At 44.4% G+C, this 20619-nt stretch overlaps 2 protein-coding genes and 1 pseudogene across 9 annotated transcripts in view; 2 read left to right on the forward strand and 1 right to left on the reverse strand.

The window, feature by feature from the left end:
* The first annotated feature begins 637 nt into the window (after positions 1-637).
* On the forward strand, positions 638-16144 carry OXA1L (OXA1L mitochondrial inner membrane insertase). The gene is made up of 10 exons (XM_086322342.1): positions 638-707; positions 1149-1310; positions 11829-12051; positions 13585-13728; positions 13999-14084; positions 14564-14728; positions 14916-15020; positions 15107-15269; positions 15357-15437; positions 15522-16144. The coding sequence occupies exons 1-10, from the start codon at positions 645-647 to the stop codon at positions 15662-15664; spliced, it is 1335 nt and encodes a 444-aa protein (XP_086178468.1). The 5' UTR covers positions 638-644; the 3' UTR covers positions 15665-16144.
* On the forward strand, positions 9393-9927 carry LOC147365105 (large ribosomal subunit protein eL21 pseudogene; annotated as a pseudogene).
* Positions 16145-16393: 249 nt separating the features above from the next.
* The window catches only part of SLC7A7 (solute carrier family 7 member 7), an 85529-nt gene continuing 81303 nt past the window's right edge, over positions 16394-20619 (reverse strand). For all 8 annotated transcript variants that reach the window (XM_086322329.1, XM_086322328.1, XM_086322326.1 and 5 more), the window contains 6 exons: positions 19130-19253; positions 18786-18889; positions 18419-18515; positions 17529-17678; positions 17138-17321; positions 16394-16913 (listed from right to left, as the gene is read on the reverse strand). In XM_086322329.1, coding sequence (XP_086178455.1) covers positions 16807-16913; positions 17138-17321; positions 17529-17678; positions 18419-18515; positions 18786-18889; positions 19130-19253 — 766 coding nt within the window. In that variant the 3' untranslated portion in view covers positions 16394-16806. The remainder of the gene's footprint in view (positions 16914-17137; positions 17322-17528; positions 17679-18418; positions 18516-18785; positions 18890-19129; positions 19254-20619) is intronic.

Genomic DNA, 20619 nt, shown 5'->3' on the forward strand with positions numbered 1-20619 from the left:
ACAATACAGGAGACATAAGAGACACCGGTTCGATCACTGAATTGGCACGATCCCCTGGAGGAGGAAATAACAACCCACACCAATATTCTCGCCTGAAGAATCCCATGGACAGAGGAACCTGGTGGGCTACAGTCCATGGTGTCGCAAAGAGTCGGACACGACTAAAGTAACTTAGCACGCACTGTAATTTGTTGTAGTTCAGTTGCGTCCGACTCTGCGACCCCACGGACTGCCTGCAGCACGCCAGGCTTCCCGATACATTACAATATTACCTAGCAACAACAAATCAAACATCACTGGGTACAGAAAACCCACACCGAGGACAGCCAGACCCTCTGGAGAGTCTTTTTTAGAGAATAGCGGATTTTAAGTATAGAGAGAAAACCGCTCAGGATTTACAGCCACTAACAAAACCCGGTTATTAGGCTCTGAACTTCAATCTCCTGAAAACAGAATCAGCGCGATCTCGTTAATGTCCCTTTGCGGCTTCTTACCCACTTCAAATATGGCCGCCAAGCGCCAGTTTCCTTTACCTCTGGAGTGTGGTAAAACTCTGACTTCACGCCCATTTCCAAAAGGGCTTCCTCCCGCGAGGCTGCGGTTCTCAGTGCGCAGACGCGAACGTACGTCCTCTTCCAGGCAAGATGGCGTTGGCGTTGATGTGCGGACGCCGGCAGCTTCTGCGCTTACTACGGCCCCAGCGTCAGGTAAGGATACCCCGGGTCCGAGCGCCAGGATGCCTCACTGTCCCTGTGAGCCGAGCCAGGAGTGGCTTGTGCAAACGGGCATGAGCAGACGCTGACCTGCTCACCCGGACCTCCTTCTCGTGGCCTCGGGTCATATGAGGGCGCGGAAGGGTTACGTCCCAGACTCCGCGGGGTCAGCAGCCTCGTATTTTAGTCTGTTCCTGGGACAAGCGTCACTTCTTCTAGAGAAACCTCAGCCTCAACTTCTGGGCCCCGGGGTGGGTCTGCGGTAGCTGAGAAGCAGGACTCACAGCTTGCATGCTTTCGGGCTCGCAGTCTGAGCGCGGGGAGTAGAAGAGTCCTCACCTGTGGAAATTGGCTGCCTGTCTCCTGAGGGGAGGGATAAGCATAATTATCGATTTTACCTGATAAAAGGACTCCATCTCCCTTCTACCCACTCAGTTCCACAGCGTCGCAGGGCCCTGCCAGTGGCCCCGGAAACCGCTGACAGCTGGGCTCGGGTTCCCAGCCGACCGGTGCCTCGGGCACCCGCGCTATGTCCTGCTCATGGCCCCAGGCCCCCGCGGCCTCAGTACCTCTGCCGTCTCTTTTGGAGAAGCCCAGGTAAGAGACATTTCGTCACTGAAATGTTAGGAATGGTGCTTCTTGCAGATTTTATTTTTATTTTGCTTTTATTGGGAGGAGGGGAATATGGAGCTGTGTTCTTGTCCACACACCACCCAACTCCCCAAATGATAGCATCTCTGCTTGGGATAGATTTTCACATCAGTGGTAAAATTATTGAGAGCGCAGGAGGAAAAGTTTATGTTGTAAACAAGGCGTTGTTTGCCAGAATGGTGGCAAGCCACTGATGGTGAAATAAGATGCAATTCTGTTTGTATATTGGAAAAATTATAATTTGCATGTCAAATGTGGATAAAGAATGTCACCTGCCATATCAGTAAACAAAGGATGTTGAGGCCAGCAGTCCCAGTGGCCACCCCCAACAAGTGCACCCTGAGGGAATTGAGGATGGAGAAACAATACTAGCGGTAGCTAGTTAGGGTACATATCAAAGGAGTGATTTCAGTAAGCCCGAACTCTTGCATCTTTCCATACATAGAAAAACACTAAATTCATTAACTTGAGACTTCTGGTTTTTATTAGCTGTAATTTTTTGGTGTTGTAATTACCTGGTTGGGCTGGGACTGAGGGGCATTGTTTGGCAAACTCCTGTATATCCTGGCTCCTCCCTTACCTCTTCTGAACAGTCCCTCAGAGCTGAGAGCCTGTGTCCTAGGCTTAAGACCCGAGTAATAATAATAAGTATTAGTCGCTCAGTCAACTCTTTGCAACTTCATGGACTGTAGCCCGCCAGGCTCCTCTGTGCATGGAATTCTCCAGGCAAGAATACTGGAGTGGGTAGCCATTCCCTTCTCCAGGGGATCCTCCCCACCCAGGGATCAAACCCTGTTCTCCTGCTTTGCAGGGTGATTCTTTACCATCTGAGCCACCAGGGAAGCCCCTCAGTAATGCCCCAAATGAAACACAATTCTCAACTTTTAGGTCTTGTTTTTTTTCCAGTGGGCAGTTTGGGCTACCAGCGAAGGGGCCCAGAGTAGCGTTTTCCCCTTCCCCTGAACTGGGGCCTTGGTACAAGCAGGGGCCTCTTGTGCCTATCTGCCTCCTCAGAGAGTCCAGACAAATGTGGGTGAGTCTCTCCTGGTTCTCGGATCTCCCACTTACCGGTTGATAATCCTTGTATTTGGCAATGTCTAACAGGTACCTGGCTCCCCGTTTGAAAGTATGGTGTGCATTCGGCAGCCAATTAAATAGACTGAGCTTCTGGGCAGTCTTTTGTCTGACCGTGCCAATTCTCAGGGACTTCAGTCATCTTAATCTTGGTTGCATCAGCCTATACAATAACGACCTTTACTTTCTTATACTGTTTTGAGTAAACTTTATAGATCTTCTGAAGGCTACATCCTTTGTACTTTCTTGTAGGGGTACCTCTTTTGTCTTACTGATTTGAGTTGTAATTAAAGTGCCACCTGTCAATAACCACTGATGCTTTAAATTGGAAAAATGTCTTCATAGATACATTTTTACAGAGCTCTCATTATATACAGCTGTTTATTGATACCTATGGAAAAAAAAACAGAAGGTGACTACACACAAACTCACACACACACACACAGTAGTTAACCTAAGAATTCTGTTAGTTTTTTTGTTTTTTAAAAAAGGTATGGACAACCTTATTTGTGGTTTCTGTTTCCCTTCAGTGAGTGGGTTTTACAGATGCTAATAAAAACATGAAGATCATTAATGTTGATTAGGCTGATTAACGGAGGTTTAAGAAATGAAGAGAAAATCTACAAACTTCTTCCCACTAAAGTGGAAATGTTAAAGAACTCGTGTCTCAAATGGATAAAGAAATCTTTAAGTGGTTATATTAAGAAAAAAGATATATAAAACAGATGCTAATAGGATCAAAACAAAAGGTTTCAACACATTACCTTAGGTTGGATGGACCAACATTATTGGTCCCAGTATTAGCTTTTCTTCCCCCTAAAGGCTAGAAGAAACTTAAACAGAGATATCTGACTAACAGTTGCTTGGGACAACAGTTGGGGCAGTTGATTAAGTTTTAAAAAATTGATAAAAGAGCCTGAGTCCCTTGGCTCAACCTTTCACTGGGAACCCGGAGCCTTTTATACAAAAATAGATCAAATGATTTTATTAAAAAGGAAGTTTCTGGACTGCTTCTAAGACCAAGACTTGATGTGATCCTGACAGAGACTAAAGTTAAAGTTATAGAAGTTGATAGAAATGAGATAAAAATTTATCAAAACTGGTATATTTAAATGGGCTTTATGTAAGATGATTATATCTCTTTTGCCTTATTGTGGGATAGACATCATGTCTCACTCCCCTGCCTGTTATTATTATAAGACAGGGCATATAAATCTGCTCCTCAGACTATAGTAATTAACCATACTAAAGGAAACCAGTAGGGTTATCAGAGCACACACACCATAACGTAAAAACTGGGAGCTGATGTCCCAGGGCTAGCAAAAATAGTAATAGAGATTTGCTCTGGGTCTAACTGGTGCACTCAGAAAGAGGGCCTTTGTTGAATGCCTTATAAAAACTTTTGAAGACATAGTAAATTGAACCCTAAAGTTCTATAATGTAGAAATCTTGATTTTCAGTTTAGTTGGAAGTCAGTGATTAAAAAAGAAAACAAAATTTAGTTCAGCAAATCAGTCTTAGTATCACTTAGGCAATTGACCAGTTCTTTGGGAAATTAAAAGCAACTATTTTTGTCTTGAAAATCTCTATAAATCAGAAATGTAAATATAGCCTCTAAACTAGTAAGTTTATTAATACTTGATTCAAAACTTAAGTTTTTTGTTGTTGTTGTTGGTTGCTAAGTTGTGTCCGACTCTTTGTGACCCCATGGACGGTAGTCCCCCCCAGGCTTCTCTGTCCATGGGATTTCTCAGGCAAGAATACTGCAGTGGGTTGCCATTTCCTTTTCCACATAACTAAGTATTTTAATGAAACTATGAGATCTCTAGTATTATCTGTTTGTATGTCTGTATATATATTATGGAGAAGTCAATGGCACCCCGCTCTAGTACTCTTGCCTGGAAAATCCCATGGACGGAGAAGCCTGGAAGGCTGCAGTCCATGGGCTCGCTGAGGGTCGGACATGACTGAGCGACTTCACTTTCACTTTTCACTTTCATGCATTGGAGAAGGAAATGGCAACCCACTCCACTGTTCTTGCCTGGGGAATCCCAGGGACAGTGGAGCCTGGTGGGCTGCCGTCTATGGGGTCGCACAGAGTCAGACACGACTGAAGTGACTTAGCAGCAGCATATATATTATACATATAAGATGTCACTACCTCTGGGTATACTTTTCAAAATTTATAAAAGGCCTCTATTTAATTGACTTTAAAGTAAGTACTTACAAATTAACTCTTTCTATATAAAGGAAACTGGCCAGAATGAATTTCGGGTTCATGTGATCTAGGAAGTAGTAAATTAATATCCGGTGTTAAAGCTAGCTTAAGCATGCTGGCTTAATCAGTTAGACATATCTTTTATTCTACCTAGGTTTACTAAAAGTCAGTAAGTTCATATTCTTTGGCAACGTTTTCAGCAAGAAAAAATAATAACTTGGTGTTATTTTCATAAGTTAGGAAATCCACAACCCACATGGTGCAGCAAAATAAATGAGTTGAGTTATCAACTGGGGGGAAAAAAAGCACAACATAAAGGTTGAGAGTTGAGTCTTACTTGGGGCATTCAGTTCAGTTCAGTCACTCAGTCGTGTTCGACTCTTTGTGACCCCAGTAAACTGTAGCACACCAGGCTTCCCTGTCCATCACCAACTCTGGGAGCTTACTCAAATTCATATCCATCAAGTCAGTGATGCTCTCCAACTATCTCATCCACTGTTGGCCCCTTCTCCTCCTGCCTTCAATCTTTCCAAGCATCAGGGTCTTTTCAAATGAGTCAGCTCTTCCCATCAGGTGGCCAAAGTATTAGAGTTTCAGCTTCAGCATCAGTCCTTCCAATGAATACTCAGGACTGATTTCCTTTAGGATGAACTGGTTGGATCTCCTTGCAGTCCAAGGGACTCTCAGGAGTCTTCTCCAACACCACAGTTCAGAGGCATCAGTTCTTTGGCACTCATCTTTCTTTATAGTCCAACTCTCACATCCATACATGACTACTGGAAAAACCATAGCTTTGACTAGACGGACTTTTGTTGGCAAAGTAATGTCTCTGCTTTTTAATATGCTGTCTAGGTTGGAGCTTTTCTTCCAAGGAGCAAGCATCTTTTAATTTCATGGCTGCAGTCACCATCTGCAGTGATTTTGGAGCCCCCAAAAATAAAGTCTCTCACTGTTTCCATTGTTTCCCCATCTGATTGCCTGAAGTGATGGGACCGGATGCCACGATCTTAGTTTTCTGAATGTTGAGCTTTAAGCCAACTTTTTCACTCTCCTCTTTTACTTTCATCAAGAGATTCTTTAGTTCTTCTTCACTTTCTGCCATCAGGGTAGTGTCATCTGCATATCTGATGTTATTGATATTTCTCCTGGCAGTCTTGATTCCAGCTTGGGCTTCATCCAGCCCAGCATTTTACATGATGGACTCTGCATAGAAGTTAAATAAGCAGGGTGACAATACACAGCCTTGACATACTCCTTTCCCAATTTGGAACGAGTCTGTTATTCCATGTCCAGTTCTAACTTGCTTCTTGACCTACATACAGATTTCTCATTAGGCAGGTAAGGTTGTCTGATATTCCCATCCCTTTAAGAATTTTCCACAGTTTTTTGTGATCCACACAGTCAAAGGCTTTGGTGTAGTCAATAAAGCAGAAGTAGATGTTTTTCTGGAACTCTCTTGCTTTTTTGATGACCCAATAGATATTGGCAATCTGATCTCTGGTTCCTCTGCCTTTTCGAAAACCAGCTTGAACATCTGGAAGTTCATAGTTTATGTATTGTTGAAGCCTGGCTTGGAGAATTTGGGGCATTACTGAGGACTTAACTAGGATGCAAGCTCCCAGCTCTGAGGGATTGTTCCAAAGAGGTGAGTGAGGAGCCAAGGTATATAGGAGTTTTGCAAAACAAACAAAAAGGTAGTTGAAACATCAAAGGATTACTGTTAAAGAAAAACCAAGTGTCTCAAGTTTATGAGTTTAGCACTTTTCTGTGTAAGGAAAGATACAGGAGTCTTTTGTTCAGGTGCTCAGTGATGTCCACCTCTTTGTGACCCCATGAACTGCACCATGCCAGGCTTCCCTATCCTTCACTATCTCCTGGAGTTTGCTCAAACTCATATCCATTGAGTCGATGATGCCATCCAACCATCGTTTGCCACCCCCTTTTCTTCTTGCCTTCAGTCTTTCCCAGCATCAGGGTCTTTTCCAGTGAGTTGACTCTTCACATCAGATGGCCAAAGTATTGGAACCTCAGCATTAGTGCTTCCAATGAATATTCAGTGTTGATGTCCTTTAGAATTGACTACTTTGATCTCTTTGCTGTCCAAGGGACTCTCAGGCATCTTCTCTAGCACCACAGTTTGAAAGCACCAATTCTTTGGCACTCAGCCTTCTTTATGATCCAACTCTCTCACCTGTACATGACTACTGCAAAAACCATAGCTTTGAGTATACAGACCTTTGTGGGCAAAGTGATGTCTCTGCTTTTTAATACATTGTTAGATTTGTCATAGTTTTTCTTCCAAGGAGCAAGCGTCTTTTATTTTTTTTTTTATTTATTTTTTTTAAAGGCTTAAAATGTATTTTAATAAGTTCATGTTGCATTATTCATTTCTCAGAAAAACTTCAAAGGTATTAGGGACAAATCAAACATGGTACACCAATAAAAAATGCACAGCATAACTACCTAAGATAGGCAAAGCTAAGAGCTACCATCTGACACTCAGCATACAGCAACCCTGTTCTCAGGGTTGTACTAGGCCTATCAAGAAAGCTGTGAATGGCAACATCACAGACACAAAAGGGCCATTTCTGGGTTGTCCTTACCCAAGAAAAAGATGGAGGCAAGTTTAACACAAGATTTTTTAAAGATACACTAAATGAAAATCTCTAAGAGAAAATGTCTTCCTTGGGACATGAAAGGGTAATATATGGGACATAACAGAACCGTATGTATGTTGTCTGTGACCTCTGTGGACATGTGCCTGAATTCCCACCTGGGAGTGATTGGAACAGTGGGGCCAAGGTCATTGGGGGATGTTTGGTTTTTGTGGTATATGTGACAGGATCTCTGGGGTGAGACAGTGCACTAAGTCATGTCCGACTCTTGCGACCCCATGGACTGTAGCCTGCCAGGCTCCTCTTTCTATGGGATTCTCCAGGCAAGAATACTGGAGTGGGCTGCCATTTCCTTCTCCAGGGAGCAAGCGTCTTTTAATTTAATGGCTGCCGCCACTGTCCACAGTGATTTTGGAGCCTAAGAAAATAAAGTCGGTCACTGTTTCCATTGTTTCCCTATCTATTTGCTATGAAGTAGTGGAACCGGATGCCATGATCTTAGTTTTTTTGAATGTTGAGTTTTGAGCCAGCTTTTTCACTCTCCTCTTCGACCTTTAGTTCTTTAGAACCTTTAGCCCTTTAGTTCCTCTTCACTTTCTGCCATTAGGGTGGAATCATCTGCATATCTGAGGTTATTGATATTTCTCCCTGCAGTCTTGATTCCAGCTTGAGCTTCATCCAGTTCGGCATTTCACATGATGTATTCTGCATAGAAGTTAAATAAGCAGGATGACAATATACAGCCTTGACGTACTCCTTTCCCAATTTGGAACCAGTCTGTTGTTCCATGTCCCGTTCTAAGTGTTGATTCCTGACTTGTGTACAGGTTTCTCCTTTCTTACAGGAGGCAGGTAAGATGTTCTGGTATTCCTGTCTCTTTAAGAATTTTCTGCCGTTTGTTGTGACCCACACAATCAAAGGCTTTAACACAGTCAATGAAGCAGAAGTAGATGTTTCTCTGGAATTCCCTTGCTTTTTCTGTGATTCAGCGTATGTTGGCAATTTGACCTCTGGTTCCTCTGCCTTTTCTAAATCCAGCTTGTACAACTGAAAGTTCTCAGTTCACATACTGTTGAAGCCTCACTTGGAGGATGTTGAGCATTGCTTTGCTAGCATGTGAAATAGGTGCAGTTGTGCAGTTTGAACATTCTTTGGCATTGCCCTTCTTTGGCATTGGAATAAAAACTGACCTTTTCCAGTCCTGTGGCTACTGCTGAGTTTTTCCAAATTTGCTGGCATGTTGAATGCAGTACTTTCACAACATCATCTTTTAGGATTTGAAATAACTCAGGTGGAATTCCATCACTTCCACTGGCTTTGTTTGTAGTAATGCTTCCTAAGGCCCATTTGACTTCAAACTCCAGGATGTCTGGCTCTAGATGAGTGATCACACCATCGTGGTTATCCAGGTTGGTCAAACTTAACTGCAAATGCAATAAAAGAGCCCCATATTGGCCATTTTCAGGGCAAGATTTCCTTTAATTCCCAATTAAGTGAGTACTTACACGTTTTGTACATACATAGACGTGGCTAGAGTGTTAGTTGGAGGCAAAGATGTTAGGCCAGCCTCTCATCTAATCACCCAGTTTAGACTGCTTGGTGTCTCTACTGAGCAACTCCCCATCTTTCATCTGGGCTCCCCTAGTATCTTTCAGCTGGGGAGCCAGGTACCAGTTAGAGACTGCCAAATAAAACTCAGAATCATCAGCCAATAGTCAGGAGATCCAAGAATCCCCCTGAATTGTCTGGACTCTCCAAGGAGGCAGACAGTCCCAAGAGGCCTCTGCTAATATGAGGCCCTAAGTCCTCAAAGAGTTCAGGTGAAGGAGAGAGGTATACTCTGGATCCTTTGGTAGTCACCAAAATGGTTAACTGTGAAAAGTGTACAACCTAAAAGTTGAAGATTATGTTTTATTCAGTGAACTTGCTAAGGACTTAAGCCTGGAAGACTGCCTCTCAGATAAGCTCTGAGGGGCTGTTCCAAAGAGGTAAGAAAGGAGCCAGGATATATGGAAGTTTGGGGAGGTGGCGGGAAACGGGTAGTCAGAATATCAAAAGATTTTTTAAAAATAGTATTAAAGAAAAACCAGGCTCTTCTCTCTCCCGGCCCCTCAGACTGATTCGCCAAGATGACCAACACAAAGGGAAAGAAGCGGGGCACCCGCTACATGTTCTCCAGGCCTTTCAGAAAACATGGAGTTGTTCCTTTGGCCACATCATGCGAATCTACAGGAAGGGTGATATTGTAGATATCAAGGGAATGCGTACTGTTCAAAAAGGAATGCCCCACAAATGTTACCATGGCAAAACTGGGAGAATCTACAATGTCACCCAGCATGCTGTTGGCATCATTGTAAACAAACAAGTTAAGGGCAAGATTCTTGCCAAGAGAATTAGCGTGCGTATCGAGCATATTAAGCACTCTAAGAGCCGAGATAGCTTCCTGAAACGTGTAAAGGAAAATGATCAGAAAAAGAAGGAAGCCAAAGAGAAAGGGACTTGGGTTCAGCTGAAGCACCAGCCTGCTCCACCCAGAGAAGCACACTTTGTGAGGACCAATGGAAAGGAACCCGAACTGTTGGAGCCCATTCCCTATGAATTCATGGCCTGATGGGTGTAGAAATAAAGACCTGGACTGTGCAAATGATTCTCTTAATTGAGTAGAGGTGTTGTGTCCAAATTGAGTGGGTGATGTCTTTTTAAATTTAGTGTTTTTTCTTCCTGAAAGGTGTAAGATAGTTTGTTGTTCAGTATGCTCCATTTTTTAATAAACTGCCAGATATTATTTATAAAAAAAAAGAAAAGCAAAACCAGATATCTCAAGTTGATGAGTTTAGCACTTTTCTATGTATGGACTGATGTAAGAGTCTGGGCTTGTTGAGATCATTCCTTTGATAAGCACCTTAAGTATAAAGTAAGTAAGTGAAGTCGCTCAGTCGTGTCCGACTCTTTGTGACCCCATGGATTATAGCTACCAGGCTCCTCTGTCCGTGGGATTTTCCAGGCAATAGTACTGGAGTGGATTTCCATTTCCTTCTCCAGCGGATCTTCCCGAGCGTGGGATCGAACCCGGGTCTCCCGCATTGTAGACAGATGCTTTACAGTCTGAGCTACCAGTATATAGCACCAATATTCTGTTTTCCTCCGTCCTGAATCCCCTCAGGGTATACAGTTGAGGGTGGCTGATGGCTCCCGCACCCTTTGTTTACTCATATGGCAGGCAACATTTTTCTTGCACATAGCGGTCTTTCACAGGCAATCTAGAGAATTTTAGATTATCAACAGGGCCTGATCCAAAAGTAAGCAGTTTGAGTGGCCTATTGGCAGAATCTTTGCCAGATCTACACATCAGCCTTCCTAGTGCCATGAGACAAAACTAGTCATAATGCCTCCCAACTTTTGGTCAAATTTATGACCTGAAAAGAGGAAAAAAAGAGAAAAAATTTATGACCAAAGAATGTCACCTGCCGCGTCAGCAAACAAAGTATATCGGGGCCATCAGCCACTGCAGCCACCCCTATAGTGCATCCTGAGGGGATTCAGGATGGAGAAGCAGAATACTGGCCCTAGAAAGTTAAGGTATATATCAAAGGAATGATTTCAATAAACCGAGGCTCTTGTAGCTTTCCATACATAGAAAAGCACTAAATTCATTAACTTGAGACACCTACCTGGTTTTTCTTGAATTAGCAGTAATCTTTTGGTGTTTGACTACCTGGTTTTTGGGGGTTGTTTGTTTTGCAAAAATTCTTGCATATCCTGGCTTCTTCCTCAGACCTGAGAGGCTGTGTCCTGGGCTGTGTCAGTAATGTCCCAAATAAAACACAATTCTCATCTTTGAGGTTGTGCGTTTTTTCAGTTGACACAATTACAACTTGTATGTCCCTGATTTCATGGACATTAATATTTCTCAGCACCAAGTAGATACCATCTTAAAAACTGAGTTGTTTAAAGAAAAATTATAATAGTTTAAGTGTATGCAAAATTGTGCCAGTGATACTCATGCAACTGAAATTTGGAAAATACTAATATAAGAAATAACTTCCTAACATGAAGGAGAGTCATGAAGTCTTATTCTGAGTAACTTATCTTCCTGCTTAGAGGGGAAAATAAAATATCCTTTTTTAAAAATCATGAACAGGAATATGTATTTAAAATAAGAAACCTTTACAAAGTAATGTTTTTTGAAAAACTGACAAATACCATAAGCATCATAAAACCTAGAAAAATAATTTTTAATTGACTTCCTGACATTAAATGTCATTTTTAAGCTTTGAATTCTTTGGACAGTATAGGCTACCATGGGAGAACAAGAAATAAGGAGTCCAGAGAGTAAGTACCCCAGTGTTGGTTGTTGTAAGAGGGACCTCGTTTTCTATGTGTCTGCCCCCTGCTGAATATAATGTGCTTAGTCGCTCAAGCGACTCTCTGTGACCCTTTGGACGGTAACCCACCAGGCTCCTCTGTCCATGGGATTTTTCAGACAAGAATACTAGTGTGGGTTGCCATTTCCTCCTCTAGGGACCGAATATAATACATGACTTTTTTCCCCCACAGGTTCCGGCCCCTCCAGTCATTCCTGCAACTCCCCCACCCACAGCAGTACCAGCAGTACCTGAAGTGGCTTCTGGAGAGGCCGCAGATGTCATCCAAGCTGCTGCGGAGCAGAGCTTTGCTGAACTTGGGCTGGGGTCCTACACCCCAGTGGGACTGATCCAGAACTTACTTGAATTTATGCATGTTAACCTAGGCCTACCATGGTGGGGAGCCATTGCTGCATGTAAGGGGAACATATCTGTACAAGGGTAGAGGAAATGGGGGTTTGGGGTAGAACTTTAAAGATAGCAGCTCTATGCATGGATAGAGGAAATAGTTGCATAAGTTTATAGCTGAGAAAAGCCGATGATGCAAATGAGTGAAAGAGGTTCATGACACTTAGATGCACTCCACTGTATTTCTTGGGGGCATTTTAAAACCACTAGGTCATCTAGGATTTAAGAAGTGTAAGTTTTTGAATGTGAGGGTAGGGTTTAAGTATGGGGACCTCCGTAAAAGTGATGAAGCCTGATAAGAGAGCAGAAGATCAGGTCAGATGGGAAGATACTCACATTGCTCCTCTTATAAGGTTAAAACTGCTTTAAATTCTGTTTCTCCCCATACGTTGCTCCAGTGATCTTCTCTCCCCCATGTCTTCAGTTTCTCCATCTTTACTGCCTTCTCTGAACATATAGGTGTGTGCAGGCATACCATGTGTTTCTTGGTAAATTCCTTCGCCTCATCGTTAATTCACTTTTAACTACTACCCTTTCTCCGTCTCTTCATAGCTATCATTTAAAAGAGTATTCTACACCCAGTAGGCTTTTCTCTCTTTCTGTTCTGTGACCCTCAGCAGTCTGATTTATACCACCTCATTCTAACTGCCAGTGATATCATTTCTTAGTCCACTTTTCATACTTGCCCTTTCTGCATCAGACACGGTAGAGTGTGGAACCTGCCCCTTGGCTTTTGCAACTTTGTCCATATCCTCCTATCTCCATTGCTCAGGACTCTACCTGCCCCTTCAGTGCTGGTATTCCGGGTTCTGTCCTTAGCTCCCTTCTCCGTCCACTTCACACCATTTATCATTATGGTGATAAAGCTTAAATGTGTATCTCCCCCTTGTCTCTTCTCAGCCCAGGCCCACTTGCTTATCACAGATACCATCAACTAAATAAATATTTGTTGAAATGATCAGGAAATGTGAAATGTAAGAAAAGAAATAGGAAGGAGTTAAAGCAGTAGGCCACCAGGTTACCTCCTATTCCAGACATTTCTAGGACAGCATTTTTCAGACTTCATTCCTGGGAGCCCCAGAATTCTGTGAAAGTGCTTCTGAGCAAAGCAAATTCCAAAGATTGAACAGTCTTAACAGTCAGACAAGCCTCCTCACCCAGGGTAGCTTGATTTTATTTGTTATGTATATTGTGGTTACACTTAGAATTGAGGAAAAAAGGAGTCCATTAATCATAGAAAAGTTTGGAAACCATTGATCTATAAAAGTAGCTTCTGTCACCTTTTTGAGGAAATAAGATTGCTGGTTAGTTGTTTGGAGAAGTTAATGCCAGACTTTTGATGTCAACGCAGAGGACTGAGCCTCAAAGGAACTGAGTCACACCTCGCCCTTTGTTTGGGGCCTGTGGGCATGAGCCACAGGGTGGGAAGGTCCAGGCAAGAGACCCTCTCAGGGAGGACCTAGAAACATTTAGCCGTCTAGCTACAGAATGGCTTGATGGAGAATGCAGAATGTCACTCCACTCCTAGTTTGTGTTTCCAGGCACAGTCCTTGCCCGCTGCCTGGTGTTTCCTCTCATCGTGAAGGGCCAACGAGAGGCAGCCAAGATTCACAATCATTTGCCAGAGATTCAGAAGTTTTCCGCTCGAATCAGAGAGGCCAAGTTGACAGGAAACCACACAGAATGTGAGTCACTCACAGAATGAGCATGGGAGAGGACCTGTTTTCCCTACATACAGCTGGGGGTGGGGAGAGGGCAGTGGGTAGGAGGGGGAACAACTCAAATTGGGAGTTACTACAGTTGGGCAAGTTCTGAGATATACCTGCTTCGTGGGCCTACTGCTTCCAGTGCCTGGCCAGGGTCGGTTAGATGTGACTCATGGGCCAGGTTATGAGGATGGTCACCTCCACCAACCTAGCTGTTAGCCCAACCATTAACTTCTACTCCCTTCCCAGTTTACAGGGCCTCCTCGGAGATGACATTCTACCAGAAAAAGCATGATATTAAACTCTTTAGACCTCTCATTCTACCACTGACTCAGGTGAGCAAAAAACATTTCCCCTCTAACTTCAGAAACAATCAGATTAAGAGAAACAACAACAAAAATTAAAAATCAGATTACCTCCTCTGTGTTTCCCAGGCAATGGCTCCCCACTCCAGTACTCTTGCCTGGAAAATCCCATGGACGGAGGAGCCTGGTGGGCTACAGTCCATGAGGTCGCTGAGTTGGACACGACTGAGCGACTTCACTTTCACTTTTCACTTCCATGCATTGGAGAAGGAAATGGCAACCCACTCCAGTGTTCTTGCCTGGAGAATCCCAGGGACGGGGGAGCCTGGTGGGCTGCCATCTATGGGGTCGCACAGAGTCGGACACGACTGAAGCGACTTAGCAGCAGACCCTAAAAGCAGGTTGGCGGTGATATTATGCTACATAAACCCATTATGGGTTTCAATAATGGAGTAATTAAAATGTTCCCTCTGTTAAAGGGTACTGACACTGTTTATCCTGTGTCACAGGCCCCGATCTTCATCTCCTTCTTCATTGCCTTGAGAGAAATGGCCAACCTTCCCGTGCCCAGCCTGCAGACAGGTGGTCTCTGGTGGTTCCAGGATCTCACACTATCTGACCCCATCTACGTATTACCTCTGGTGGTCACAGCTACAATGTGGGGTGTCCTTGAGGTAAGCCCAGGTTCGCCAAGTGCCTGTCCTGCAGAGTGGGGAGTGAAAGGAAAGCAGTTGTATAGAATGGTCATTCTTCACTCCCTGGAGAAACAGAACTGATGGGTAAGAGATCTGAACCAGGATCAATGACATGCATTTGCTCGTCAAATATATGTTCTTCCCTTGCTTTTTCTTTTTTTCCCAGTTAGGTGCTGAAACTGGCATGCAAAGTTCTGACCTTCAGTGGATGAGAAATTTTATCAGACTAATGCCCCTGGCAGTCTTGCCCATAACTATCCATTTCCCCACGGTAGGTGATGGCGTAGGGGCTGTCTCCAAGTCTCCTGGCAAGGTGCCCAGAGACGCAGCTTCCGAGTGCCTTCTCTTCTCATCCAGGCAGTGTTCATGTACTGGCTCTCCTCCAACATGTTTTCCCTGGGCCAGGTGGCCTGTCTCCGTATTCCTGCTGTACGCACTGTACTGAAAATTCCCCAACGTGTTGTGCACGACCCAGACAAGTTAGCTCCACGAGAAGGCTTCCTAAAGAGCTTCAAACAAGGTAAGGGCCCGTCCTCTATGACAAGGACAGGGGGAACGTGGTCTTGAAATGGGTCCAGGACCAGTGGTCTTCCTCCCCTTTACACAGGCTGGAAGAATGCCGAAATGGCCCATCAGCTACAGGAACGGGAACGACGTATGCAGAACCACTTGGAGCTCGCTGCCAGGGGTAAATAACCCTTGCAGGCCAAATTCTGTCATTTGCTTCTTCCTTTTCTTCGTTCATCGGGATTTGTTTTCTCTTCTTCCCCAGGTCCATTAAGACAGACGTTTGCCCACAACCCTCTGCTGCAGCATGGAAAGAATGACCCTCCCAACACCCCCAACAGCAGCAGCAGCAGCAGCAGCAGCAACAAAGCAAAGTCAAAGCAACCCTGGCGTGACACGCTTGGCTGACCTCTGCTGCCTGCTCACACTGGCAGGAACTCTGTCTCTTCAGAGACTCAGCCTTCGAACACGATTTCATGCTGGGTCTTTGCGCCAGACCTAGAAACTGTGGGACATACTCATGTTCATTTAAAAATTGGATTCCACTACAGACTCTTCCACCTGATTGTGAAAGAACCCTGGGAGCCAGGTGATCTTTCCGTCCGCAGAGTTAGTAAACCTCTGTGCTACACACTGCTTCCTAACACTTACTAAACAGGGAAATGGATTGCGCGCTTCAGGAAGAATAGCTTGGGTGATGACTGCTCTTGCTGGCCCATGATCTTAGGAGGCATCTCAGTGTTGTAACCTGGCATGAAGGGCTAGATGTGTTGTCACACCCGTATTTGCCTTGTCTTCAGCGGTGTATGCCTAGTAAGTGGCGAATGTATATGGAGGAACCACATTCACTTATCCCAAGATTACCTATAAAATATCCTTCAAGAAGTAGATGTGCTCAATTTCTTAGTGATAAGAGGAACAGAAGTTGATACAGCTTTTATCAAATAACCTAGCATTTTGCTACAGCAGCATAGGTGTTCTCTTGGGTAGAGGCTGATTGCATCAGCCTTCAGCAACTGGGTTAAGAGGGAAGAAATGCTCAGATTCTTTGTAACATAAGATTGTTTTTAGTCTTCCTGCCTGGCTCATGGAAACTATCCCTAAGACACTGTATAAAAATGATGGAGCCACTCAGAGTTTAGAAGCATACCCTTTTATTGTCTAGCACCTGTGACAGTTTCATGTCTCTAAAGGAGAAGGAAGTTAAAGCATTGTTGGATTTTCCAGTGGAAGAGGAGTGGGCAGGCACACTGGAGGTGAGTGGATATCTTAACACGTGGGAACATGCCACTGGAACATCCAAGCTCACACTCAGCATGCTTCCCATCACAGTCTGCTTTATGTCCCTTTAAAAGAAACCTGGAATAATATGTAGCAAAACAAATAAATTACTCTCCATCTCTCAGAAAGCAAGTTCAGAGGTTGCTGAAGCTGCCTAAGAGGCTTCTGGACAGGTGCCTCCAAAGAAGTGAGCTTCCTTTTCAACTTCCTTGCCTCCAGCCAGCAGGAGATAGAAGCCCCTGCTTTCCACATCTCGAAATTTCTTGTGGTTATTTAGACTTGGGATCCTGTTGTTTGGACTGCTGTCCTCCATCTTCCAAATCCATCTCTGCAGCAACTGACATACATAGGACCTGGAGGTACCACGTGACAGAGGCTACAAACAGAGGTTTGAGTCAGAACTGAGAAGAAGTCAAGTCAACTGGACTGAGTCCAAGTGACACTGAGTGGGGCTGGGCCCAAGGGGACAATTTCAGTTAAACCTCAACAACAGGTAGGAGCTATGGCAGAGGTGGCTTGGGAGAGTAAGAGTTGCAAAAGAAAAAAAAACCAAGCCTAAGCTGTACAACAGCTGAGCTGACTTAAGGATCCAAGGCTTACCCACAATCCTGCGGAGCCAAAGAGGTCGTTTGTGTTCTGGCACTCTGATGATGAAGAAGTAAAAGGGCAAGCCTGAGAGAGCAATGCCAATGCCGATGAGAGAATTGATGGTATCACTGTAGAGTGGAACAGCCACCAGGAAGACGGTGCAGAGGCAGAAGACAATGGGGAAGAACAGGCTGAGCTGAGGGCCCAGAAGAAACAATCGGAGGTTAAACAGGTCAGGGTGGACAGCCACAATAACCCCCCACTCCCGTAGAGCAGAGTGCTGAGCCTTCCTGTCATCCTCTTCATTTCAATGAGTACCACCCACAGTTCTGGGCCAAGGTTTCTGAGTAGGTGTCAGAATCCCTGGAGCAGGTGCAGCAAATGTGGGATGGAGAGGAATTACCTTGAGAGGACGAGGCCTGTTGGGCTCCTTCCAGCGCAGATAAAGCTGACCCACAATAGAGAGCCCCACGAAGAACCAGTAGCTGAAGCTGTAGTAGTTAATGAGCTTAAAGATGTCCTCCACACACAAATAGATCAACGCCATGAGACCCTGTAGGCACAAGCCCACGTCAGCTCCTGTCAGCCTCTGTCATGCAAAGCCGTTTCCAGTCCCCTTTATCCCACAGATCCACCCCCCCTTGTTAAGTCCTCAGTTTCTCCAACTGTCCTTTTCTGTTCCCACCCCATTTGCCACCTTAACTTCATTCATTTCCTATCAAGTCAGTAGCCTTTTTCAGCCCATTCTTCAAATCCTTGCCAGCTTAATCCTCTATACAACACAGCTCGAAACAATTCCTCAAATAGCTTTTGCCCCAGAACCTCTCCAGAATGGCTCCAACCTATACGTCCAGCTTTTACTTTCTACTACTCAACTCCACACCTCCAGACTGCTGATGCCATTTTTCTAACCTAAAGCCCATCAATATTTGCAACCCTAAATTTTGAAGACCCATTTCAAATTCTCCAAAGTCTGTCTTTCACTTCTACCCCTACAGAAATGACCATTTCTCCCCATAGACACTACATCATTATCTGCCACAGCAGCCATTACAATGTATTCCATGACTATTATGCCTCACCCTAGACGACGAGGCCACCATTCGTTAGAGAAGGTGGATTCTCTTCAGAACCACCGCAGCAGTTAGCACAGTGCCTTGCCCATGGTGAACGGTCTGCTGATAGTTTTTCTATTAGAATATTTAGAGCTTCTTGGAAGCTAGAACAATTGTATCTACTGTTACTAAAGCTTCCCCATTACCTGGCTTTCAGCCCAATCTTGAGATCACTTACATTGAAGAGAAGAGCTGACACCGGTGTGAACCGCTCCACATGAATCATGCAGATGGTATCAGGGAGATGGCCTTCTCTTGAGCCCACAAAGAAAAGCCTATTTGGGGTAAGATAGGAGAGGCTGAAAAACCTGGGGAGCATGGGTGTGGCCGGGTTCATGTGCCACAAGTCCTTCCCTCCATCAAAAGGGTTTGATTAATTTGGAAAGAAGTTGAATACCAAGACGTGTGAGCACTGGAGGCTGCTGATGGGAATGAGGCCAAAGGGTTGACTATCATTTGGGGAGCATGGTGACTCAAGTGGATCCTGTAAGTCTGGCCCTGCCATATCTCTTCACAATACTCCTCAGTAAAGAAGACACTCATACCTAGACGCAGCCACGATGGAGGCATTGAGGCCGCCAAAGCAGGATAATGCAACCGCTAATGGAATGGTCCAATTGAATATTCCAAAAATCTGGTCTGCAAAAGTCTAAGGGGAAGAAATGGAGAGGAGTCATTAGCCAACAGAGATGGAAGGCAAGGAAGAGCATGCCCCCTGGTCCCTCTGCTGGCAACCCAACCCTTCTTACATAGCATGGCTAACAGGACCTGACAAGCCCAGTGCCCTAAGCATACTCCAAGGACTACCGGATTTCTGGGACTCTGAGGAGCAACATCATACCCCAGAGCCCACAAACACACCCTCACCCTTCTAGTGAAAATCCTTTACCACAGCAACAGCATCGCTTGCCAGGATGTCCCTCATGTTGAGCACAGTATAATAGGCCACATTGGTGAGGATGTATATGATGGTGACAATGGGCATGGAGATGCCAATGGAGAGGGGCAGATTCCTGCAGCCAAACAGAACAGTAGATCCATCAGTCCCACAGTCTCAGCCCCATTGTCCTTTGATTCTTAGACTGCCCGCACCAATCCAGGGCTGGGGCCTCCAAGGCAGTCCCCAGTGCTTTTGCCTTTAAGTTGGAGAGTGGCTTAAACTCAAGAACTAAAGAGCGTCAGGTGGAAGAAATATCAGATTCAGAGAAAGGCCTACACACACAAAAAAGGGGAAAGGATTAACAAATAACCATGTCACGGTGTGATAATAGCATGGGAAGGTTTTGTTTTACTCGAGGTTTCTTAGTATCAGGCTTCCTTCTCCAAGATTATCAACACTGGAAAGTTTGTCTTAAGGTTAAATAGAAAAGAAATTATGGAGGGAAATTGTGAAATCTAATCTCTCTAGAGAGTAAGACAGGCCCTCAGTAATAACAATACGTACACCTGAACGAGCAATCAGAAATATGCCCACCCCACTCCCTTAGTCAGTTTGAGAACCTTGAGTGCTACCCTAGCCCTTGGCCAAGACAGCGTATAGTCCCTCTGGCCCAAAATAAGCCATGATCTTTATAAATGTTCTTTGCAGTGAGACTTGGAGCGGGGCTGGGGTAGAGAGAGGCAAATATTCAAGTCATTCAGCTTCTGTCCAGTAGGTGGAAGCACCACTCAGGCCTCCATCAGCTATTGTCTGCTCCCAGGGTTGCAACACTAGATGTATATCAAGAATACTCTTGTTTTTCAAAGCCAAAAGGAGTTTATTATTATTTTAACTTAAGAATTTCAGAAACCTCATTTCCTGGCAAATCTTAGTTCCTAGAGTCACTGAATTTTAGAGCCAGGAAAGGCTCTGAAAGTCATATAGTTCAACCCCCTCAGTTATAGATCGGGAGCAGGCAGAGATGGCAGTGAATTCCCTCAAGGTCACCCAACGAATCAGTGGAAAGACAAGTCCAGGCCCTCTGACTCCCTGCCCAGTGTTCTTGTCACTCTCTGTGACTACAGGACAATTCAGTGGTGTCCTGAAACAAACAAATTCCTAAGTCACTTAGGAATTTGAGAAACATGGGATCAGAAGGAAAAGGTTTCTGGTAGTCTGTGACCTGAAGTTATACACATAGGAATAAGGGTGAGTGAAAATCTATCAAGGAAAGTCTTTTTTTAATTTAAAAAAACACAAACACATGATACAGCCTACTTTGATTAATGCAGAAATGCAAGAACAAATGTGAAAAGCCCTGTAAAATTTTTTAGTATAAGAAAGTTCACCTCTTAGCCCTGTCACTGTGATCATGGAAAGCCCAGTTACTTGTCCAGCCTCAGGCCTGTCAAAATGATGCTGACAAAACTGACCAGTTGTATGCCATCAGCACATAGTAG

The sequence above is a fragment of the Bos grunniens genome, chromosome 10 (genome assembly GCF_055505025.1).
Source record: "Bos grunniens cultivar Pamir isolate PY7600 chromosome 10, Bosgru_T2T1.0, whole genome shotgun sequence".
NCBI lineage: Eukaryota > Metazoa > Chordata > Mammalia > Artiodactyla > Bovidae > Bos > Bos grunniens.

Bases quoted from the DNA above. Each gene is read 5' to 3' on its own strand.
- OXA1L (XM_086322342.1), top strand. From the start codon at position 645: ATGGCGTTGGCGTTGATGTGCGGACGCCGGCAGCTTCTGCGCTTACTA. The intron at 14,729-14,915 runs GTAAGCCCAGGT...TTTTTTTCCCAG, and splicing joins CAATGTGGGGTGTCCTTGAG to TTAGGTGCTGAAACTGGCAT. The intron at 15,438-15,521 runs GTAAATAACCCT...CTTCTTCCCCAG, and splicing joins CTTGGAGCTCGCTGCCAGGG to GTCCATTAAGACAGACGTTT.